This window comes from Malus sylvestris, chromosome 5 (genome assembly GCF_916048215.2).
Source record: "Malus sylvestris chromosome 5, drMalSylv7.2, whole genome shotgun sequence".
NCBI lineage: Eukaryota > Viridiplantae > Streptophyta > Magnoliopsida > Rosales > Rosaceae > Malus > Malus sylvestris.
Window position 1 is genome coordinate 36,829,813 of NC_062264.1, and position 20,799 is coordinate 36,850,611.

General features: G+C 36.7%; 1 protein-coding gene across 2 annotated transcripts; it reads left to right on the top strand.

The window, feature by feature from the left end:
• Positions 1–11,000: 11,000 nt before the first annotated feature.
• LOC126621759 (receptor-like protein EIX2) lies at positions 11,001–14,169 on the top strand. 2 transcript variants are annotated; one of them, XM_050290336.1, is made up of 2 exons: positions 11,001–13,548; positions 13,654–14,169. In XM_050290336.1, the coding sequence occupies exons 1-2, from the start codon at positions 11,031–11,033 to the stop codon at positions 13,971–13,973; spliced, it is 2,838 nt and encodes a 945-aa protein (XP_050146293.1). In that variant the 5' UTR covers positions 11,001–11,030; the 3' UTR covers positions 13,974–14,169. The 2 variants fall into 2 exon arrangements, with proteins under 2 accessions (XP_050146293.1, XP_050146292.1); XM_050290335.1 differs by having other exon boundaries at positions 11,001–13,338; positions 13,405–14,169.
• Positions 14,170–20,799: the final 6,630 nt, after the last annotated feature.

Genomic DNA, 20,799 nt, shown 5'->3' on the forward strand with positions numbered 1-20,799 from the left:
AACGGAGGACATGACACAAAACCGAGCGCAATGGCGTTCTAGGATTCATATAGCCGACCCCACTTAGTGGGAAAAGGCTTTGTTGTTGTTGTTGTTGTTGTTGTGTTAGTACTACGGTCTAGTGATATTTCTCTTCACTTGTAAGTCTGTATTCAATTGATAGGATCCAAATCTCTAAGCCCTTAATCAACTTGTCTAAGTAACACAGAGTGTTGATGCACAAAATCAGTGAGGACTTTGGTACAACAGAAAGTGTTAAATTTGTGACCTTCGCTAGATTGCTCCGGTCACTAGTGTGGATAAGTATGCAAATGGATAGAGACAGGGAAGCAAACACAAGATGTACGTGGTTCATCCCGATTGGCTACGTCCACGGAGTAGAGGAGTTCTCATCAATTGTGAAGGGTTTACACAAGTACATAGGTTGTAAATTAAGAAAGTGTGCCTAAACCTGCTTAGGCATCCGTCTAGCCCGCCTAGGTGACCACCTAAACCCGTCTAAGTCGCGACTTTCACTTAGACAAAAAATCGATAACTTTCATTTTGTATTTTATTTTTGGGAATTGTTATTAACACTCCAAAAATCTCATTTGGCACTCCAAACTTTCTAGAATTAGAAGGAAAAATACACTTGTAAGGAGTGTTGAATAAGATTTTTTGAGTGCTTATAACAATTCCTTTTTTTTTTCAATAAAATGAAGGGATACTTGTTGAATACTTGGATGAACACTAATTATATGCTTGTTTCACATGTTTTCAATATGTTCTATTACTTAAGTCTATAATCTACATGTCATTTTATTTTGCAATATATACACACACACACATACAATTATGTGTTTTTAAAGTATAAATAAACACTTATTTATAAAATATAATAAATTTACTCAATCCGCCCAGTCTGCCTAGGCCACTACCTCGACTCTGCCTAGCCACCTAGGCGCTAGGCCCAAGCCCAACTAGCACCTAATGTTTTTTAGAACCTGGATTTTAATGTGTTTCATACACTCATGGAAAACAAGATTTGTTGCAATATGCAAAGTTGCGTGATTATAACATAACAATGATGTAGGAGCTTTTTGTGGGACTTTTAAATCCTATAAGATATATAGCTCAACCAAGTGAGCTCCAAACATGTGTTAGCCATATATAGCTCGATATTCGGCTTCTGCTAATGGTCATGGTTTGTTTCTTAGACTTCCATGAGATGGGATAGTTTTCAAGAAATACACATCATCTAGTAACTGACCTTCTAGTGGTACGACAACCTTCCCAATATGAATCACAAAAGAGTTTGGCAGGGGGTATCCAACAAAGATGCAGTGTTTGGTACGGGGATCAAATTTGTCAGTAGGATGAACAACAGTTGCATAACATAAACAACTAAATACTTTCAAGAGATCAAAGGATGGTGGGCGGTTGTATAACATCTCAAAAGGTGACTTGGTGGATAAGAGTGGTGATGGTAGGCAATTAATGAGGTAGACATCGGTTAAGACACATACTCCCTAGAAAGAAAGGAGTAAGTGGGATTGGAACAATAAGGCTCTTGGTACGTGAGAATGTGTCAATGTTTGTGTTCGGCAACATGAAAAAAAACTCAGACCCATTGTCTACCCTGATGGCTTTAATTTTGGCAAGAAATTGAGTATGAGCAAAAGCAACAAAAGATTATAAAAGATATTGAGTTTCAGATTTATGTTGCGTAAACTCATCTACAATTGCAAGAAAGAAAAGTGTTCTGAATGTGTGGGAACTTTGTGCGGACCCCAAATATCACAATGTAACAAATTGAATGGAGCATGGCTTGATATAGAACCTAAAGGAAACGGAAGTCTTGTTTGTTTTGCCATGGGTCAAATATTGCAATTATTATATAGAAATATTTTTTTTTTGAAGATAGTATGGAGTCACTAATTTGAGACGAGAAAGCGACGGGTGACCAAGTCGCATATGCCACAAATTGGAGGGCTACAAAACTTGATTTGGGACAGGTGTCCTCTATAACGAAGAGAAGTAATAGAGATAACTACGTTGTTTACCCGAACCAATCATCTTTCCCATAGAAAAGTTCTACAGGACATAAAAAGTGGGAAACAAAAGGACACAACAGTTTAAAGAATTAGTAAATTTACTGGCAGACATGAGATTTAAGCGGAAAGAAGGAATGCGTAAAACTTTGCCTAAGGTGTTATCTAAGTTGAAAGGTACGGTGCCAGTGGAAGTAAATAAGACTGTAGATCCAGTGGTTAAATTAATAATGGGTATTGAGCAAGATTCTTTCTTGGTGAAAAGCGTGGAGTTAGAAATGATGTGGTCACTGGACAGTAGCTTCACTATAAAAAAATCCAGGGTTTAATGAAGGCATAATTAATCGAGACATTTGTAAAAGACGACAGACCTGAAGCATTTGCATAAGAATTGTTATTACTAAAAACATGATTTGTATTTATTATAGATATGCCATGAACAAGTTGTTGAAGCTCCTTTGCAGAAAGCCCATTTAATGGGTTCGGTTGAGAAGATTGTGAATTGGAGAACTGGGCGGCGCATGAAAGCTTTGAACTGCTGGCGACAATGGGCTGGACGTGCAGAGGCATTTGCTGCGTTGGCAGCATGTAAGAAGGCAGGTGCCTTGTGGTCCTCGCTGGCGGCATGCGTTGGCTGCATTCGTCGGCATCCTGCGCTGGAAGCATGCTTTGGCATCATGCTACGATGATGAACTGATGATGATGATAACGATGTTGCACTTGCTGATGATGCACCTGATGGTCAGCCCAATAAAAGTCTGATCACCGATGGCTTAGTCAACTATGCATTTCACGTGGTGGAATTTTTTTGAGAATTGGGTTTCGTCTTTTCTTTGGTAGTGTTTGATTTGACACGGTGTTTGAGAATTGGATTTTGTGCTTACTGGGAGTATTTGATTTGACATGGACTTTCCGGGAAAAGAGAAATCAGGCGCTTAGGATAGTGCTATGATACCATCTTAAGAATAAAAATTAAGGAAGATTGAACGGAGAATTTGTTTTTTTTTTTTTTAAACCAAAGGTAGAAATTTATAATTGAATAGATAGATTTACATCGTGAGCTAAAATGTTAAAAAGAAAATCAGGCCCAATACGATCCCAAACAAATTCCTTACCCTCTTGGAAAACATACTTGGCCACCGAGTGCGCCGCACGGTTACTTTCCCGAGAAACAAAATCGAAAGTTACCGACTCCAAACCACGGGCTAGAGTCTCAATGTCACCTAAAGTACATTCCAAACTGAAGTCAGGGGTAGTCTTATTCCGAATCATTTGGATTATAGCCTTAGCATCTGATTCGATGGCCACAGAATTGAAGCCATGTCGAACACAGAAGTCCAAAGCAGCTCGGATTGCAAGCGCCTCAGCTGCTGCAGTACTATGGCATAGTAGCCCTCTCGAGCCCCCCCCGCCGCCTGCAGCAGCCCAGCAAAGTCACGGGCAACCCATCCCACACCTACACATAACGTCTCCTTGCGCCAAGCAGCATCAGTATTCACCTTGATAGTGCCAAAACCCGACTTCTTCCACTGTCCAGGTCTTCTCGCCGAAGATGGTGATAACAAGCCATCAGTAGGTTGTGCGCCCTTCGTCCTTTGAGATCCCGCCTCCCTGAACTCGCCCAGGTTCCTCATCCAGAGCCCAAGGATATCAAGGGGTTGATGGATCACGCCTTTGAAGACTAAGTCGTTCCTGTTTTTCCAGAGACGCCAAAGCCCAAACAAATTCTTGCAACAACTCCATTTCGTTATCTTTCCCCTTGACTCTGCTGCAGAAGGACCCCCAGGAAGCAAGGAAATCGTTCCCTTCCAGGTCGAAAGAATTGAGCTGTAGAGGGGAGCAAAACCAAAAGATATGACTGATTTCACATCGAAAAAATAAATGGTTCTCCGTCTCGTCAGGCTGCATACACCCCTCGCAGATATTGTCAACTCTCATAATTCTTATTTTCAGATTCCTTCGAACAGCCAAAGCATTATTACAACATTTCTAAACAAAAAACTTCATTTTATTTGGGACCTCCAGTTTCCATATTTTGTTCCAAACCTGAGTGAGGCTTGAAACTAAGCTTGGCATTCCCCGCCCTTTCTTTCCCAAATCACCATTTTCCATGAGCCCCAAGGCTACCCCGTATCCAGTTTTAACGGTATACTCCCCGTTCTTAGAGTGATGCCAAACCAGGCGATCGCTCATGCCGCACCTGCTAAGAGGAATATTGAGAATCGAGGACACATCCTCTTTCAAGAAACCCCCTTTAACAATGTCAGTTTTCCACTCATAAGAGCCAGGATCAATAAGGTCTCTCACCATAATTGCTTGCAGTCCCTCATGCACCCGAACCTTGAACGGAGAATTTGTTAAGAGTTTACATAAGGGGTATTCACCATTTCTTTTTTATTTCTCACACTCTTATAATTTTCAATCGTCGGATCAAATGAATTGAAGAAAATCAAATAACAGAAATTAATAAGGAGTGTGTGAGAAGTAAAAATGAATGCGTAGATAGCACATTTCTTTGAATAATAAGTAATTGGGTGAATGATTTTCTGAATGCTCTCATTGTCAACAATACACGATATAGATACAAATACAACATTCAACCACACCTATTTCTAGGGCTAGGATTCCGTGATCCCCATTTGGTGAGATTTGATCTAAGGCTAAATGGTGGGATTTGATCTACTAGACTAAATCAAGAAAGTAAATATTACAAAGATAATTCTTAAGATGATTAGATCAAGTGATCAACTGGTTTTCCTTACCGGCCTTTAATTTTTAGGGTTTTTGTGCTTGCGTTTATGACTCGGACAGTGGAAGTACTTGAAATATCAAATTGTTGGTTATTGTTTGATCCTTGAAAAATCGATGACCGGCCGGAATAGAGTGAGATGCGGGGTGGTTTGAGAAGGACCAATAAATATGAGAGTTGAGGAGGGATAATTCCCTATACTTGATACATTGCAGCTTCAAACATCCTACTAGCATGATCATTTGGCATAGAATCTGTAGAGGATCAAATGGGAAGGAACATGAATGTCCAATATCAAGAGCATGTTAATTTTACACTACAATAATCAAACCACATAAAAATTTATGGTAAGTTGGGATTAACGATGGGTAAGTAGCTCAATCACAGATTCTCACATTTTCCAGATTCTGGATGTGGATGTGCAAGTCTCACATTTTTAAACGTAGAGATTAGTTACACAAAATATTATTATTGCATAGTCTGGCAACGCAAATTTGTAACCATGCGGATTATTGAAGTTATTGTTTATTGGGTGTTGCAATGTCACATTAAGCATGTCCTAGATAGGGCACCCCGCTCGTTATGGGCTCGTTTAGTACACATAATTGAATTGAAATAAATAACATACTAAATCAAAGGTACGTCGAAAGGAGAAAATATAAAATTATGACCACCTAGATGATCGAAGATGGATTACTCATGAAATTTTTTTATCCATTTTGTAACGACCCGTCCCCAAATTTTATGGTTTTTATAATTGTAAAACGTGAAATTATGAAAATGCCCTTTGAGGTAAAAACATTGACTTTTATTGACTATCTTGTCATTTCATGTAAGATCCATTTTCTTAACATATCCTTGTAGCACTTGTCGCTACGAACGAGTGGGCGCGAGTGGAATTGAATTTGGAGTTTAAACGAAGATTTTACGGGACTCGGAACGATAAGGGTATTTTGGTAATTTTGCAATTAAAATGTATTTCCCTATTAGGGACCACTGGGATGGTGACACATGGCAAAATTGTCCCCATTTTTGGGGTGTTCCTTTTCCTCTCCCGGGATCTCTCTCCCATATTTTTCTGTCACCCTTTCTCTCCCCCAAGCACACCCATATACCCCCTTACTCCTATTCTCTCCAAGCAACACCCACCACCATTTTCACCATCTACCATCTCCAGCGAGCACAGCCGAATCACCTACTTGCTCTAGGCCTCGCAACAAGTCACCCACAACCATGATGTTCCCTTAACAGCCATTTATCTCTCATTCACTCTGCAAACACAGAGACAGCACCACCACCACCACCTAACCTCTTGAACTCCGGCGAGTTCTCCACGATTATGGCCAAGGTGGGCCTCAAGTATGTTCTACATCTTATACATTCGTCTTCGTGGTTCGATTTTGAGTATGCTTGTGTGTTTTGGAAGGGTGTTAGGATATAAAATAGCTCAGGGAAACTAATTCCCAGATTCGGGTGAAGTCCGAAGGTTTGCAAACCTTTTCCAGCCAACTCCGGCCACGACTCATGTTCCACTTAGGTATATTTCTATCTCATACCTCTTGAACTTCATTTTGGCTTTTGAATCTTTGAATTTGGTTGAGAAATAAGTTTGTTATGGCCATTTAAAGTTTTCCGGCCACTTCCCTGCGATTCCGGCCTTCTCCTTCATTGGCTTCGGCGACCCGTGAATTTTATCAGGTCAGACCCGACCCACAGCCTAATAGCCAACCCAACCCAATCAGATCCAACTAAGCCTAATCCACTAACTCGGCCCAAACCTTGGGCCTATGTAACCCAAGCCCTAAACTGGATCTAAACCTAATAGCCTAGGCCCAGTCCTACACCCGACCCAATCCGGCTATCCACGGCGGTGCCGCCAACTTTTCTGGCAAACCAACTCGAAGCGTAGCTGCGCTTGCGGTGGTGCGTGGTCTTCCAAGTCAGTGCGACGGCGAGTAGGGGAACCCGAGGTCCCTCTTTAGGTTTTTTGACGTGCTGGATCCGAATTCGCTATCTGTTTTCCCTAATTCTGTCGTTTTAGTAGAGTTTTATTAAATGTCCTCTCTTTGTGTTTAGGTGTCGTCGGTTGGAAATGACATCATCCTCGCTAGTTTGAGCGGATTACGGGCGATGGAATATTGTGAGTGGACCCCTTCTAAACTTGCATGTTTTTTATAAAATATTAGGCTTGCATGCATTGCACATTTCATGAATAGAGCATGATTTATAATATGTTTTTTTTTTTTATGGATTTCTATATTTATGATTTACGGAGAAATTATGATTTATTTAAATTGCTTTTACGAGATATTTACGACTTATTGAATTTACGTTTTACGAAAGGTTATAAATTATTAGATTTTTGTATATGGAATTCTATGGATTTGCGGATACGATTGATCTATGAACATGAATTATTATGGATTGATGGGATAAGGCTTTGAGCTTTTGAGCTTCGGATTTGAGATGAGATTTTGAGATATGTTTTCGGTACTTATCTAGTGGGTTATCATACAATACATCCACACAACGCTGGTATTTAGACATCTATGGCCATAGGACACAGTTGAGGATATCTACGTATATAGTTCTTCTCTGGCGTAAGCCAGAGCTGTACAGCTTCACCTTCGGGTGATAAGGCCTACCATGTTTCTTCACTAGCGTAACCCAGTGTCGTACAACTTTACCTTCAGGTGATGGGCCATGGTTTCTTCACTAGCGTAACCCAGTGTCGTACAGCTTCACCTCTGGTGATGGTTATGCCTTCGGGCCATTATGATACCCCTAGTGAGTATAGTATTGATGAGATTTACAGATTTGCCTTCGGACGACAATAACACCATTATTGAGCATCGTTTTATATGTACATGTTTTATGAACGTTTTCATGGCATGTAGAGTTTTCAGAAAACTACTATGTAGTACTATGTATGTGTTTTCAAAAGAGGGGGTTAGTATATTCAGAAATAAAATGGTTTTCTTATTATTAGTATTATTATAAACTTGGTCCACTCATCTTTTTTGTTTTGCGCCCCCTTCAGGATTTAGATTCGAGGCACACGATCCCGACGTCAGGGCACTTTCGCTTAGGCACCTTCGAGTCTCCTCTGTGTAGGATCCATTCCTCGGTTTGTACCTTTCTATGATAATTCCTTCACATTATTCTTGATTAGTTGTATGCTCTAAACACGATTCTATATTGGTGTAACTCTTTCTAATGACATATTTCATTAGTATGCATGTTTAAAAATGGCTTGGTCACCCTCAGGTGTCGGCCAGCACGTGCCAATCCTCGTATTTAGGGATATCGGGGTTGGGGCGTGTCAATTTCAATAAATGGTAGTATTAAAAATGATGAAATTATTCATATCTAAACCTTTTCTAATCCCTTCCAAATACAAAATCATTCACTTTCATCTTCAATTTCAATATACCTTGAGGAAAGGGATCCTATCCGGATCCTTTCATTCTAATCCACTAACTCGAGGGATCCGGGCCATTGAAATTTGATCAAACGGCTAAAGTTATTATAATTTTTAAAGTGAGCCCCTGTTTGTAGCCGTTGGATCAAATTTCAATGGCCTAGATCCTTAGACTTGGTGGATTAGGAGGAAAGGATTCGAAGATGATCCCTTTCTATACTTTGAAACTTATGAGTTCTGCATTCCAATCCAACCATGTGTGTCAAATGAACCTATGGATGAGTCGAAAATCTCACCTATAGGCCTAAACTTTTTCGGAATACAATTACCAAAATGCAAGGTTCTTCTAACTAGAAGTTTTTTTGAGTTATGGTTGAAATTTTTTTATTTTAGTTTTTTCCAACGAAAGTCCTAACAGCTTATAGGCTCTAAAGTGACATATTGTGATATGTTACACGATGTATGACATGCACCCCTTATCACCGCCTCTACTATCATTGTTATGTCTGCAGCCCAACAACCACACTGCTTTATATTGGCACCATCACAACCATTGCCCTCGCTACCATTGTCGTCATCACCACTCACACTATCATGTCCATTTTTGCAATTATACACAACTACATCATTTTTACATTAAATTTACCAAACGCTTTTACATTGTTTTTCATACTCACAACACTTTTAAATATACAATTTATCAACGCTCAACTACATTATTTTGTAACTGATTATTGTTAAAGCATAGCAGAAACAGTTTTTTTTTTTTTTTTTAAAGCACATCAGAAGCAATTTTTAAAAAAGCACAACAAAAGCAGTTTTTTTTCTTTTTCTGTCCATGCGTTAATTTTACATTGGTAAATTTTATTTATAATCATCATTTATGTAGCATAAACAGTGCATTTAAGTAATCAATTTCTATATCCTCTTATCTTCTTTTGTGTAATTTTATATTCACAGATTTTGTTTGATATAAATATGAGAGACTTTGGATGCGATCCCTAACTATCAAACTTGTTTTACTGAAACCTTGTTGTGATTTAGTTTTTTATCGACATCCAAGACATTAATGTAATAATGTTTTTTTTATGTAGGTTGTTATATTTTTTAAATTAAGAATTGAATTTTAGTTGTTTATATTAATAAGATTTTAAATAAAACCTATAATTTGTGGGATACATTCTTGTACACACACACATATATATGGATACATTCTCAAATCAAAACTTGTACCACCACCAAAAAAAAAAATGAGGCTTAATAACATTAGTAAATTTCTTCGATTAAACTTGACATGGATACATTTTCAAATCAATAAAAAAGAATGTACCCGTATAAGTTAAAAAAAAATAGATTAGAAAAAAATTGAATGGATTTTATATACAAATAAAATAGGTACATTTTATATTAAAAAAAGGTACATTTAAGATTTAAAAAATTGAAAAATTATATGAATGTTTTTTATTAAAAAAAATTGAAACTCTTTTTATAAAAATTTAATGGGTAGAAACTTATTCTCTCTTTTTTTTTCTTTTTTTTTGAAAATGTTTTGAATTGGAATTAATTAGGAGTTTAATAAAGGTGTGAGTACAAAATCCTAAATCAATGACTAGTTTTCATTTAAAAAAATTATGTAACTTACATGTAAATTCATTAATAAATTAAGGTTAGAGACTTTTATCAAAATCTGAAAATTAATAAGGTATCAGTCAGTGAACATTAGTAATTAGTGACATGATACTAATTTTTCCTATAAATATGTATGAACTAAGTTTATATGTGGTAGAATAAGGGCACTTAAAGTAAGGGAAAAAGAAGACAATTAGAGTGGTATCAACCAAGGGATGCTATAGTTTCCAAATGGCAGGTTTTGAAAGCAAGCCAAAAAGACTTCATTTGCCATCGCATGTGTAAAACACATACACATGCCCGTGGTTCAAATACAACTGTGAAAAATAAAATGGAACTTTGTACATCTGTTCTAGTCATGGTTGTGGTTATATATAATTTGTTGTCTCCTAAATGAGATTCTTTATGGACTCTCTCCCCCTCCCTCTCCTCTCTTTCAATCCCCCTTCATCAATCATGATTTATGAATTTCCACGGCTAGCCATATGGATTTTCCACCAAAGACTAATTGGTGTGCCAAGATTTCCAAGGCTGGCTATCTTATTCATGGATTCATTATCATCTACTCCTACACGGCTTCATTAGAATTCGGACATTCCATAGAAAAATATCAGTATCTCTCATTAGTGAGCAACAAATAAGAAAGTGACTGGTGTGACAATGATGATTTTTGAATGTTAATAACAATTCCAATATTTAGAAGAAGAAAAAGTATCTAATGAATTATGAGTTCAATACATCCTGTTTGGCAGAAAGACGGATATTCCTAACTCATTATCAAACAATCACTTATTCACAAACCTCCTGTAGGGCTAATAGTTTTCATTTCTCATCTCATGGAAAACCCATGTATTCCTTGCTCATTATCAGACAATCACTTATTCACAAACCTCTTGTGGGGCTAATAATAGTTTTCATTTCCCATCTCATGGAAAACCCATTTGTAAATAACGACACAACAGTCCTATTCAGTTTGAGACTCACAGCATGTGTGATGTGGACGATGGACTTGTAAAAGGGTTATGAACGCCCGCCATTCAGTTCAGTTACGCTTTTTACTTTTCTCTATAAGACGAATGTCGTTTTCAACTCCCCGGCCTACATCTATGATCTATTCCTATAAATTTCGGTGTCGCGCTAATTTAGAGCTAAACATCATCACTAGCAGAGCAAAGCAAAGAAAAGAAAATTGTGTGTGATAATGGATAGCCACTATCACCTCAGTATTGCTCGCTATTTACTTATATTGCTTTTGGTCTTTTCCTACATGCAGACTACTACCAAACTCTGTTTCTGTTTGGACGGTGATGAACTTTCAAGCAGTCTGAAAACAAATTCATGCATCGACGAAGAAAGACAATCGCTTCTCATCTTTAAGCAACATCTTGTTGATCCTTCTGGTAGGCTTTCCTCTTGGGTGGGCCATGATTGCTGTCAATGGGAAGGTATTTCATGCAACAACAACACTGGTCATGTCGTGAAGATGGACCTCCGGAATCCATATCTGTATTCCATTTCTGATGACCAGTGGGAGTACGAAGCTTATGAAAAGTCTCTCTTGGGAGGTAAGATAAATGCTTCACTGTTGGGCTTGAAACATTTAAATTACCTGGACCTAAGCAAGAATTTTTTTCATAGCAGTCAAATTCCTAAGTTCTTTGGGGAGCTTAAAAGTTTGCAATATCTCAATCTCTCCTTTGCATCGTTTGGAGGAGAGATTCCCCTTTCTCTTGGTAACCTGTCAAGCCTTAATTTTCTTGACCTTGGGTGGAATCAACTCTCATCTTCAAAAAATTTGAATTGGCTTTCTCACCTCTCTTCTCTAGAATACCTTAATCTCAATTACATTAACCTTAGCAGCACTGGAGTCAGTTGGGCGTATGATATTTCGATGCTTCCTTCATTGTTAGAGTTACACTTGTCTTCGTGCCAAATTGAAAGCATTCCACTCTCATTGCAGGGAATTAACTTGACATCACTTTTTAATCTTACCAGCCTCATAACTCTTGATCTATCCGGGAATAATTTCAATGGTCCTTTTCCAAATGAACTTGCATGTCTCAAATCTCTGGAATACCTTGATTTATCTAAAACAGGCTTAAAAGGTCAAGTTCCCAAAGTCTTTGGAAATTTGTGCAAGCTAAAGGTCTTGAGTCTTTCTGGAAACAAAATTGATGGGAGGGTTGGAGACTTTTTGAGGAGTTTCTCAAATTGTTCAAATAACCCATTAGAGTCATTAGATTTGTCTAACTGTGAGCTGGAAAGCCAAATGCCGGCCTCCTTAGGAATATTAAAAAGCTTGCAGTATCTCAACCTTTGTGGAAACTATTTGTGGGGCTCAATTCCAGATTCCATCGGAAACTTGTCATCCTTGGAAACATTGGACATCTCTAATAATAAGATGAATGGCTCCATTCCAGATTCCATTGGAAACTTGTCATCTTTGAAAACTTTGGACCTCTCTTTTAATAAGATGGAAGGCTCTATTCCACAAAGTATGGGACAACTCACTCATCTAGTTTCTCTGCGTCTATATGGTAATTTATGGGAAGGCATTCTAACAGAAGCCCATTTCATAAACCTTACCAAATTACAAGATCTGCAAGTAGGAAACAAAGACCGACCCATGTCCCTCATTTTCAACGCGGCTTATGATTGGATTCCTCCTTTCAAGCTCCACACAATTGAGATCATAAACTGTCAAGTAAGTCCCGGTTTTTGGGTATGGCTTCAAGCTCAAACTAAACTGTCTTCTGTTATTCTTCGTGGTAATGGAATGTCGGATTCCATTCCAGAGGAATGGTTGTTGCAGATATCTTCCCAACTCATCCAACTAGATTTGTCTTACAACCAATTTTGTGGAAACCTTCCATCACATTTGAAATTTCCAAATATAAATTCTATTGATTTGAGTCATAATCAATTGGAGGGCCCACTCCCACTTTGGTGGTCCACTAATGTCTTTTCTCTTGATCTTGAAAGCAATTTTTTTTCCGGACCAATTCCCTCCAATATTAACCAAATGATGCCCAATTTGAAAACTCTGTATCTTTCTGAGAATCATTTGAATGGCACTATTCCTCCCGGTGTTTGCAATATGGAGCAATTGAAAATCTTGTCCCTGAGGAGCAATCAATTTTCTGGGGAATTCCTTCGTGCATGGAGTGTGGAGAGCAATATGGTGTTTCTAGATGTTGGTTACAACAATCTCTCTGGTAATATTCCTAGTTCATTGGGGGTATTAAGTTCACTTCGAATATTAAAGCTCAACAACAACAATTTTGGCGGTGAAATACCCGATTCCTTGCAGAATTGTTCTAGTTTGGAGAGTATGGATCTTGGGGACAACAAGTTAACTGGCAACATACCTCTATGGATAGGAGGATCAAATTCATCCATGTGGTGTATGCTACGATTACGGTCCAACTATTTCAGTGGACATATTTCCCCACAATTGTGCAATCTTCACCACCTTCATATCCTTGACCTCAGTTACAACAACCTTTCAGGTACTATTCCCATGTGTTTAAATAATTGGACTTCACTGGTGGACGATTCCAATACAAACTCTACAGGTTATATTGAGCAAGCCACACTAACACTAAAAGGAAGCGAACTTGTGTACAACAAGACTCTGATGTTGGTAAAGAGCATTGATCTTTCATCAAATAATTTACAAGGTGAAATCCCTCAAGAAATAAGCAGCCTCATTTTATTGGGTACGTTGAACTTGTCAAAGAATCAATTGACTGGAAGGATCCCCTCCAAGATTGGAAACTTACATTTGCTTGAAACTCTTGATCTCTCACACAACCACCTTTCAGGTCAAATTCCTCAAAGCTTGTCATCTTTGACCTCTTTGTCCCACTTGAATTTGTCTTGCAACAACTTGTCTGGAAGAATTCCTTCTGGAAACCAACTTCAAACGCTCAATTTTTCGTCCATTTATATGGACAATCCATTGCTATGTGGTGCTCCTCTCTCAACTAAGTGCCCTGAAGATGACAATTTTACTACTAAGGATGCAAAAGACAAAAATGAAGATGGTGACAATGATAAATTGTGGTTCTCTGTCAGCGTGGTACTTGGCTTCATCGTAGGCTTTTGGAGCGTTTGCGGCATATTGATCTCAAAGACATCATAGAGGTATGCCTGTTTTCATTTCTTCGACAACATCAAAAATAAGGCAGTACTAGCAATTGTATTGAAAGTGGCTCGGTTCTGAATAATGTTTTTAGAAGTTTGATTGTACTATGTAAATGTGATGTTTTTTCTTTCTACTTTGGGTTTTTGATACTTGCAACTTATGTATTGAATAAAAGAATTCTAGCTTTCAATTATGTCTTAATCTGCAACTAATAAAAAATTCTAGTTTGTAATCAATCGCATAATACCAGATACATGCGACGGTTGTGTATTCAATGTTGCACTTTAACAAAATAACACTTTGTTCATAAAGTAGATAAGCGCACGTATGTATTCTCTTCTTTTACACTTGCAGAGAAAATGTAGCTTAAATTATACTGGAAAGGGAAAATACAACCTTAATCAAGTATTCCACGCGATGTCTCATCCTTGTATGTATGAACCCCTCTAAACACTGCAAAAGAATATGCACAAAATGAGATTGAGATCAAACATGTCAAATGAAGAAATGCATATATATTAATCAGTGAAGACATAGTACACTTCCAAGCTGCACTCACAGTCATAAGTTATAGAAGGACAGAACAAAAAATTGTGCAGGACAAGGACTAACAGCATGAAAAAGTTGGTCCAACATTACTTCTAAATGAAGTTCAGAAAAACTGAACGACAAGCTGTAAACAAGAGTAAATCAGAAAGAGCAAAAACATATACAACAAAGAAAAAAAATCTTACTTCCTCATGCACATAAGTACCAACTTTATACAATTTTCAGATCATACCATATCCAGTCATCTATAGAAAGTAATTTGACATATTTTGTTCAGGTGATGAGGACAAAAGATGGAAGTAACAAGTTTAGGTGAAAAAGGTTACACCTTAACATGGTAACTAACATTGCAAGTGACCCTTTACCATAGTGGTGGAAGGGTGTTGAACTCTTACATGACGGAGTAGGTTCAAATCTTATCGGTCGCTAATCTAACATCTAATATAACAAAATCTATCGTTTAACCAAAAAAAAAAAAAAAAAAACATGGTAACTAACATTAGCATGGTGTTCGGTTTTATCAATGAATTAGTTTAGAATATTGCTAGTATCAGAAATAAGTAAAAATAAACAAAAATCCCACATATAAATCATCCTCAATTGCATTGCAAAATGCCTCTTTCTTCTCTCTTCCAATCCCTTTCATCAGTTATGATTTATTTTCCACATATAACGATCTCATCCAAGCATCATTATCATCTACTCCTACGCGGATTCACCAGAATTCGAAAAATTACGAAGAAAATGTCTTGTAATCCCCATTAGTGAAAGCCAAATAAGACAGTCTAGTCCCCCTCCCCACTTGCACTTTCCCTGCAATTTCATGGTGTGACAGCGTTGGCATTTGGCATTTGATTTCATTTTTTTCTAGTCAGGACGTGTTTCAAACACAATAATACATCATGGAAAGTTATATACTTTGAGTATTCCAAACACAATAATACATCATGGAAAGTTATATACTTTGAGTATTCCAAACCCAATAAATACATCTTGGAAAGTTATATACTTTGAGTATTCCAAACACAATAATACATCATGGAAAGTTATATACTTTGAGTATTCCAAACCCAATAATACATCGTGGAACGTTCTCCTAATCTCAATTACAATTCGACCAGCCAAACATATATTCATACCAAAATCATACCAATAAAGTCATACACCCTTCCGTTATTGCTTCAACTACGTAAGTAAAAAACTTGATCCTAGTTGATTATTTTTTGTAACCCACAACTTACCGTTGGACTGAACTTTTACGCAAGGAGGAATGACTCTCTGCGAGTAAAGAACTTGACTACCTCATTGGGCAGCAGTCTTGCAAGTTGCAAACCTGTGAATTACAATCTTAGTAACCTGCCAAGTCCAAATTTTCTTGATCTCGGGTTGAATTATGACTTATCTTTTAGAAACTTGAATTGGCTTTCTCACCTCTCTTCCCTGTAATATATTAATCTCAATTCCGTTGACCTTCGCAATCAGTTGGCCATATAATATTAACATGCTTCCTTCGTTATTAGAGTTACATTTATCTTTTTGCCAAATTGAAAGCCTTCCAGTCTCACTACAGAGGATTAAATTGACATCACTTTTGATCCTTGATATGTTGCATAATGGTATTCAATTTCTCAGTTGGTTTTTAATCTTACCACCCTCATAACGCTTGATCTGTCCGGGAATAATTTCAATGGTCCTTTTCCAAGTGAATTTTCAAACTTCAAATCTCTGAAATACCTTGATTTATCTTCTATGGGCCTAAAAGGTCACAATCCCAAGGGCATTGGAAATTTATGCAAGCTAAAGTTCTTAAGTCTTACACAAAACTATTTGTGGGGCTCAATTCCATAATCCATTGGAAAATTGTCATCCTTAAAAACATTTGACGTGTCTCACAACCAATTTCATGAAAACTTTCCATCCCATTTGAAATTTCCAAATTTAAAGACTATTGAATTAAGTAATAATCAGTTGGAGGAACCACTTCGACTTTGGTGGTCCAGTAATGTCTCTTCCCTTGATTTTGAAAGCAATTTATTTTTCGGACCTTTTCCTTGGAATATTGACCAGATGATGCCCAATTTGATAGATTTGTATATTTCTGAGAATCATTTGAATGACACTATTCTTCCTTTTATCTGCAACATGCAACACTTGGGATTCTTGCCTCTAAGGAGAAATTAATTTTCTGGAGAATTTTATCATGCATAGAGTGTGGGGATCTATATGTTGTTTGTAGATGTTGGTCACAACAATCTCTCTAGTAATATTTCTAGTTCATTGGGGTATTAAGTTTACTGCAAGAATTAAAGCTAAAAAACAACAATTTTGGTAGTGAGATTCCTGCTCCCTCATAAAATTGTTCTAGTTTGTTGAGTATTGATCTTGAAGACAACAATTTATTTGGAAAAACACCTTTATGGATAGGAGATCAAATGAATCCATGTTGTATATACTATGATTACAGTCCAACTATTTTAGTGGACATATTTCCTAGCAACTGCGCAATCTTCAGAGCCTTTATATCCTCGACCTTAGTCACAATAGCCTTTCAGGTACTATTCCCATATGTTTACGTAATTTGACTTCATTGGTCAGTGATTCAAATACATACTCTACTGATTATCTTGAGCAAGCCACACTGACACCAAAACGAGAAGAATTTGTGTGCAACACGACTCTAGATCTTGTAAAGAGCATTGATCTTTCATCAAAGTATTTACGAGGTGAAATCCTTGAAGAAATAAGTAGCCTGATTCTATTGGCACTTGAATTTGTGTATGAATCAATTGACTGGAAAGATCCCTTCCAAGGTCAGAAACTTGCGTTGTCTCAAAACTGTCGGTCTCTCACACCACCTCTCGAGATAGATTCCTCAAAGCTTGTCATTTAAAATCTCTTTGTTCCACTTGAACCTATTTTACAACAACTTGTCCGGAAGAAATTATTCTGGAAATCAGCTTTAAACGTTCAATGTTTCATCTCGTTATATGGAAAGTTCAACGCAATGTGGCGTTCCCCTCTCAACTAAGTGCCATGGAGCTGATGATAGGATTAAAAGCACACCACAAGTAGCACACAAATGTCCTATTGATTTTCCTTGTTAACACTAGATTTGTCAATTGTAGCATATGAAAATAAGGGTCTTTCCCGCAGAAGATTGTTTTATCTATCTACTTAAAATGTCACAAAAACTGGGCTGTTGTCCCTACTGACCAGCCACCGAAAAATAATTATTAGACCAACTTACACTTATCTAAAGTCTATGAAATTTTATAAGAACACACTAGACACACAGAGCTACACTCACACAAATTTTTGGGATTTTTGGAGTTAATTTGCTATTTAAATTAAATCGAACAAAAATAGGACAGAAACAAATTTTAAGTAGTTCACAAATTAAGAAAAACGAGTTAGGGGAATTGCTATCCACCACCAAATAATCATGCAAACATGTTATGTTTCATTCAAATTCCTTTTATTTCCGGATGAAGATTCTCTCAACCTATTACTCTTTCTTAAGTAGTATGTTAAGAGAATGACGTTTTCAACTTAACTTAGTCTCTAGCATGCAATCTAAAATGGCATGTTCATAGATTTAACAAGTAGAAATCATTAAGAACGAAAAGAGCTTGAGTCATCACAAGGCATCGTAAGTACTGGCGCTGTCTTACTTATCCTAGAAATTGGTTCACATGTTAATCGCAATTAACAAGTACTACTCTAGAACATATGTAGGTCCTCATTCGACAAGGGCAGACACACACATATTCATAGCATTAGAATCCTAGATATGCTTACTAAGTATGCATCCGTAGAAAACACATAAATAATTCATCAATGGGACAAGTAGTGAACCAATTTTCATCCATTCATAAAAGTAATTCAACTAAATGTCATAACAAACTTGCAATCATATTCGGGGCTTCAAAACAGCCTCTAACTACTAAAAATTTAGTTACACATTATTATCAAATAAAACCAAAAGAAAAACATGGGTTTGAGAAGATAAAACTAAAAGAAACGAGTCTCCCCTTCTCTCCTTCCTTCCTCAATCCTGCTGCCTTCTTCCTCGTCTAACTTCTTGCTGCCTTGCTTTCTTCTCTCCCATTTTCGTCAGCTGCACCTTTCCATTTTTTTTCTTTTTTTTTCTATCTTTTTTCTTCCCCTTTTCGTCACTGCAACCTGCAACCTTTTTGTTATGCTTGCTGCCCCAGTTTTTTCTCCATAACTCACCCACGTGAGAAGAAATGGTAAAACAATTGTAACTCTTTGGGTAGCCTTTATGCCCATTACTCCCACTTAATTCTCATCTTTATTTCCATTTCCTCTGATATTTGGATAGGTGTCAGCTGACTTGTTCTTGGCTGCATCAGTTTTGGCTGCTAGATTTATTGGATTTATTGTTTTCTTGTCAGTTACAAAATGCTCAGCCTCTTGGGAACCTTTCAGTGTTAAAATGACCATAACTTCTTCTAGAAACATGATATTAACAATCCGTGAAATGCTCCAGAAAATAGACATCCATAGCTTTCCAAGAATATAAGGCACATTCTCTAATTCATTCTAAGCTGTCCACAACTTGCTTCCAAAATCAGCTGACCTGCACAGGCAGTTTTGACGAATTTGTTACTTAAAATCCCACTTGTGCTATTTTTCTTTTCTTTGCTTGACAAATCCCACAAAACACAAAAACAAAGTAAATAGCTCAAAAATATAAGGAACTAACTAAAGAAAAGACAAATACTATAGACTTTTATCTTAATAAGATTTTAAATAAAACCTATAATTTGTGAGATTAAAAATAATAAAAGATAAATTATACCCTATGTATCTTGTACACACACACACACACACACACATATATGGATATATTCTCAAATCAAAACTTGTACCACCACAAAAAAAAAAAAAAAAAAAGAATGAGGCTTAATAACATTAGTAAATTTCTTCAATTAAACTTGACATGGATACATTTTCAAATTAACAAAAAAAGAATGTACCCGTATAAGTTAAAAAAAACATATTAGAAAAAAATTGAATGAATTTTATATTAAAAAAGGGGTACATTTAAGATTTAAAAAATTGAAAAATTATATGAATGTTTTTTATTAAAAAAAATTGAAACTCTTTTTATAAAAATTTAATGGGTAGAAACTTATTCTCTCTCTCTCTCTTTTTTTAAATGTTTTGAATTGAAATTAATTAGGAGTTTAATAAAGGTGTGAGTATTAAAATCCTAAATCAATGACTAATTTTCATTTAAAAAATTATGTAACTTACATGTAAATTCATTAATAAATTAAGGTTAGAGACTTTTATCAAAATCTGAAAATTAATAAGGTATCAGTCAGTGAACATTAGTAATTAGTGACATGATACTAATTTTTCCTATAAATATGTATGAACTAAGTTTATATGTGGTAGAATAAGGGCACTTAAAGTAAGGAAAAAAGAAGACAATTAGAGTGGTATCAACCAAGGCATGCTATAGTTTCCAAATGGCAGGTTTTGAAAGCAATCCAAAAAGACTTTATTTGCCATCGTATGTGTAAAACACAAACACAAGCCCGTGGTTCAAATACAACTGTGAAAAATAAAATGGAACTTTGTACATCTGTTCTAGTCATGGTTGTGGTAATATATAATTTGTTGTCTCCTAAATGAGACTCTTTATGGACTCTCTCCCCCTCCCTCTCCTCTCTTTCAATCCCCCTTCATCAATCATGATTTATGAATTTCCACGGCTAGCCATATGGATTTTCCACCAAAGACTAATTGGTGTGCCAAGATTTCCAAGGCTAGCTATCTTATTCATGGATTCATTATCATCTACTCCTTCACGGCTTCATTAGAATTCGGACATTCCATAGAAAAATATCAGTATCTCTCATCAGTGAGCGACAAATAAGAAAGTGACTGGTGTGACAATGATGATTTTTGAATGTTAATAACAATTCCAATATTTAGAAGAAAAAAAAGTATCTAATGAATTATGAGTTCAATACATCCTGTTTGGCAGAAAGACGGATATTCCTTACTCATTATCAAACAATCACTTATTCACAAACCTCCTATAGGGCTAATAGTTTTCATTTCCCATCTCATGGAAAACCCATATATTCCTTGCTCATTATCAGACAATCACTTATTCACAAACCGCTTGTGGGGCTAATAATAGTTTTCATTTCCCATCTCATGGAAAACCCATTTGTAAATAACGACACAACAGTCCTATTAGGCGATGGACTTGTAAAAGGGTTGTGAACGCCCGCCA

What these genes read in the sequence shown, in the direction of transcription:
- LOC126621759 (XM_050290335.1), top strand. Translation starts at nt 11,031, where the DNA reads ATGGATAGCCACTATCACCTCAGTATTGCTCGCTATTTACTTATATTG. An exon ending in CAGTTACAACAACCTTTCAG is followed by an intron (nt 13,339 to 13,404) that starts GTACTATTCCCA and finishes CAAACTCTACAG; the next exon opens with GTTATATTGAGCAAGCCACA.